At 56.5% G+C, this 4,491-nt stretch overlaps 1 protein-coding gene across 2 annotated transcripts in view; it reads left to right on the top strand.

Annotated features, from left to right (window-relative positions):
• Positions 1-1,282: 1,282 nt before the first annotated feature.
• Positions 1,283-4,491, top strand: part of RHEB (Ras homolog enriched in brain) — a 39,823-nt gene continuing 36,614 nt past the window's right edge. The window contains exon 1 of one of the 2 annotated variants that reach the window (XM_017826532.1): positions 1,283-1,422. In XM_017826532.1, coding sequence (XP_017682021.1) covers positions 1,371-1,422 — 52 coding nt within the window. In that variant the 5' untranslated portion in view covers positions 1,283-1,370. The remainder of the gene's footprint in view (positions 1,423-4,491) is intronic. The other variant, XM_017826531.1, reaches the window with a different exon arrangement.

The following is a 4,491-nucleotide window of genomic DNA, read 5'->3' as shown; positions in this document are numbered from 1 at the left end:
AGGAGGCCCCTAGGATGGGGACAGGGATGAGGATGGGGATAGGGACGGGGACAGGGATGGGGTTGACATGGGGACAGGCACACGGATGAGGACGGGACTGGGATGGAGATGAGGACGGGGTCGGGGATGGGGACGGTAATGGGAACGGGGATGGGGACAGGGATGAGGATGGGGATAGGGACGGGGACAGGGATGGGGTTGACATGGGGACAGGCACACGGATGAGGACGGGACTGGGATGGAGATGAGGACGGGGTCGGGGATGGGGACGGTAATGGGAACGGGGATGGGGACAGGGATAGAGTTGAGGATAGGGATGCGGACTGGATTGGGACGGGAATTGGAATGGGGAGGGGTCAGCGATGGGGACGGCGATGGGACGGGGATAGGGACAGGGACAGGGACAGGGATAGGGATGGGACGGGGACAGGGACAAGGATGGGAATAGGGACGAGGACAGGAATGGGAAAGGGGATGTGGACAGGGATAGGGAAGGGGACGGGTACGGGGATAGGGATGAGGACGGGAACTGGGACAGGGATAGGGATAGGGATGTGGTTGGGATGGGGACGGGATTGCGATAAGGACAGGGATAGGGATGGGGACGGGGCTACGATGAGGACAAGCACAGAGGTAGGGATAGGGATGGGGACAGCGATAGGGATGGGGATAGGGACGGGAATGGGAACGAGGACTGGGACAGGCAGAGGGGTAGGGATGGAGACAGGAATGGGGACAGAGATGGGTACAGGCACGGGAACGGGGACAGGCACAGGGATGGGGATAAGGACGGACGCAGGTTTGGGTTTGGGGCCGCTCCCGGGGCGGCGCGCGCAGGACGCACCAACCGCCTCGCGCCGCGCGCGCACGCGCGCGCAGGCCCCTCACGCGCTTCCCCCCTCTCCCCCCCCCGCGTCCCCACGCGCCCTTGGCCCGCCCGGCTCCGCCCCCTCCCTTCCCCCTTCCCCTCCCGCCCGTCCGTCACCGCGCCCCGGCCAATCCGCGCGCGCCGCCGCCGCCACAGCCACCAATGGGCGGGAGCGGAGGGGGCGCGCCCCGGGCGGTGCCGCCGCGCGGTGACGCGCGCGGCCGTTCCCCGTGACGCGCAGGTGCGTGCGCGGGGCCGGGCGCGCGGCGGCGGCGCTGGTGGAGGGAGGTCACGTGGTGCGGGCGCCGCCGCTGCCAGCGCCGCGCGTCCGCCGCGCGCTCCGGCCGCTCCCGCCGCCACCGCCGCATGTCGCTGGCGCCGCGCCCCGGGACCCCACAGCCCCTGCCCGCCGCCGACTGCGCCGCCGCCTGCCGCCTCCTCCTCCTCCTCCAGAGCCGCAGCCGCCGCCCTTGATGTGGTTCGGGGCCGGGCGGGGGAGAAGATGCCGCCGTCCAAGTCCCGCAAGATCGCGATCCTGGGCTACCGGAGCGTGGGTGAGCGCGGCGGGGCGGGGGTGTCGCGGCGGGTGCGGGGCCGCATCGCATCGCATCGCCCTCCTCCCCCGCGGCGGCGGCGGCGGCAGGTGCAGCGGAGGCAGCGGCGCTTCCCGCCGGGCCGAGCGCGCAGCCGCGGCCGGGAAGGGAGGGAGGGAAGGGAAGGAGGGAGGAGGGAGGGCCCCGCCATGGCGGCGCCGCAGAGCTGCGGGCCCGCGGCCGCCTGCCCTTAATAGGAAGTTTCGCTCCCCCCCCCGCCCCTCGAAGGGAGCCTGGAAAACTGGGGTGGGTGGGGGTTCCTGCCCCGCCGGGTTAGGGATGCTGAGATGCGGCTCCGTGCGGCGCTCCCCGTGGAGCGAGTCCGGAGAGCCGGGAAGGGTCTGGAGCGCGTGTGCTGTGCGGGGCGGCTGAGGGGGCTGGGTTTGTTTAGTCTGGGGGAAAGGAGGCTCAGGGGAGACCGTATCGCTCTCTACAACCCCCTGACAGGAGGGTGTAGCCAGGTGAGGGTCGGGCGCTTCCTCCAGGCAAACAGTGACAGGACGAGAGGACACGGCCTTAAGCTAAACCAGGGGAGGTTGAGGTTCGACACTAGGAGGAATTTCTTCACAGAAAGGTGATTAGGCATCAGAACGGGCTGCCCAGGGAGGCGGTGGGGTCGCCATCCCTGGAGGTGTTTCAGGACAGGTTGAACGTGGCACTGAGTGCCCTGGTCTGGTTGGCACGGTGCTGTTGGGTCACGGGTTGGGCTCGGTGATGTCAGGGGTCTTTCCCAACCTGAATGGTGATTCTGTGATTTTTGAAACGACGAGGGAAAACCAGGTCGGTCTGGTGCCGGTTTCTGGGCTGTTTTTTCCCCCCTTGGAGGTATTTGTCCCGCAGCAGCAGCACTGTGGGGCCGTGTCGGCCCGGGCTGTCCCACAGGGGCTGTCCCGCTCCTGCCTGGCGCTGCTGGCACAATCCAGCACGGGATGATCCACCGAGGAACACCCTGGAACCCTCTAGCATCAGCCTATAGTAGCTGATAGGGTGTTTTGTCCCATACGTGTAATCCTTTTGCCTCCTGCGTACGCTGTCTTTGATGGAGAACGGTTTCAGATGTTCCCCTCTGCTTTAAGAAACCCGAATGCTGAAACAAGCCCGTAGTACAGCCATCCAGCCTAATCAATCAAACTTAAAAGCCTAAGATCAATGTAGAAGACAATGTGCGGCTGGGAGAAAAAAAGGGAGATGCTACAGATACTGTGCTGCTGTGAAAGGGGTTTTTACGTTTAGGTGGTGACTAACTCAGTTTTCTGTCTCGTGTTATGCACTTGGCAGAAAGAACCCTTATAAAAAGGCTTTTTAAAAAGATTTAAAACACCAGGCTAAATAAGTGGAGCTCTGTCTTGGATTTTGTGCATAACTGCAGCCTGACTTTGAAACAGGTTGTTTTAATGATGAGTTTGTCCAGTCCTTAAGCAGAACAGTGAGTAGTAGATCGATCCGTTTGCGTAGTCTGTGTGACATCACTTGTTGTGGTCTGTTCACTGTAAGGTGTGTTATGCTTTCTCTTCTCTTTTTCTTTGAGCCCTGGTGGGAACAAGCAGTGGGCAGTGTAAGTGAGAAGGGAGAATGCTTGAAATTCTGTCCTTTGGAAGTCTGTGGTGGGGGCCAGCGTGTACTGTTGAGCTTTGGTCCTTCATCTGTTGACATTGACAACCAGCAGTCAAAAAATCAGATGGTAGTAGGGTGTGTGATCAGTTGAGGAAACACAGTATCGTGTTTTTAGTCTGGCAGGTGATGTGAGCAATAGTACTCACATGGAAAAGACGGGCAAAAAGCTATTACAACTTACTGCTGAATATCTTCAAATAAAGTGTTCTGGCACTAGTACAGAATTAGGCTTGATGGGACAAGATCAGTTTTATTAAGACGTCTACAAGTTGTATGAACATAGAATTAAAGGGGGCGGCAAAAAAATCTGTTGTACTGGAATTTTCCTTCCATTGTCCTTGACAATTCTGTGTTACATCTTAGGTAGAAATTTCTCACTTTAAAATGGCGAAGTTACTCCTCTTAAATACGGGAACATTACATTTCTAGGCAAATAGTTATGTAAAACTTCAGGCAGTAGAAATGAGTCATTGGGGTTTTACTTCCATCTTGTAAAGCTGGTAGAAAAGCAAGTAAGTTAAACTGTGAGATTTAGGCTGAGTCCTCTACTTGCCCAATTATGCCTCCTAAAGTCTAGGAGGATGGGGACTTAGTTTGGCTTAGGGGAAGCTTTTTATTTGTATTTTGGTGGCAGGAATATTACTTGAACCCTGGGTAAGAGAGGATCTAATGTTGTTTTAGGACAAGTTTTTAGGTGGTAGAAAGGAAGAGCATTTCTTTTGGGGGAAATGCAACATTGTGTAGAGCTAACGTTCATTAAGGTGGGGAATAATTCCAGAATCTGAAGTACTGGAAGGAACTGCTTTCTAAATTTCCTTTTATAATTACGGAGCTGCATTGTTTTGCTATTAACATTAATCTTGACCCTGAAGTGAGGGAGGCTAACCATGGCAAGCTGTAAAATGTTTGCAGTTTTGTAGGCTGGACCTCTGTGAAGTTGGGGTTCTTCCCTTGTAATTACGTTGTTTGAGATGGAGCTCTCAGAAAATGGTGAGGCTTTTTCCCTGTGCCTCTCTGTTACGTATAGAAGTAGCTGGGTTTTGATGACATATTTCAGGCAGTGAGCTGTTCCTACAGTTGATGATTCAAGGATTCTGCGGCTCTCTCAGGTTACGAGTGTGTTCGGTGATGGACGGGCACATCCTCCATGGGGATGTGTGAAACGGGGCCTGACTCTTGTCCTGGCTCTGTGCTAAGCCCTTGTTTCTTCCACTTACATTAAATTTTAATCTTGTCCCAGTGCTGTTGTCAGGTAAACTAGAGGCTGGGAGTGGTATTCTGGTATAATAGTTCTCGGAATAGAAAATTCAGGAGCCTGCTTGTTTGAATACACTCCCTCTACCTTTCAACACCACCATCAAGCCTTTCATATGAGAAACTCGTATTCTTTGCTGATGGGAGAGATCACAGTGGAAG

This window comes from Lepidothrix coronata, unplaced genomic scaffold (genome assembly GCF_001604755.1).
Source record: "Lepidothrix coronata isolate B3197 unplaced genomic scaffold, Lepidothrix_coronata-1.0 Scaffold128, whole genome shotgun sequence".
NCBI lineage: Eukaryota > Metazoa > Chordata > Aves > Passeriformes > Pipridae > Lepidothrix > Lepidothrix coronata.
The sequence above is the reverse complement of the archived record's forward strand: the minus strand, read 5'-3'. Positions and strand labels throughout refer to the sequence as shown.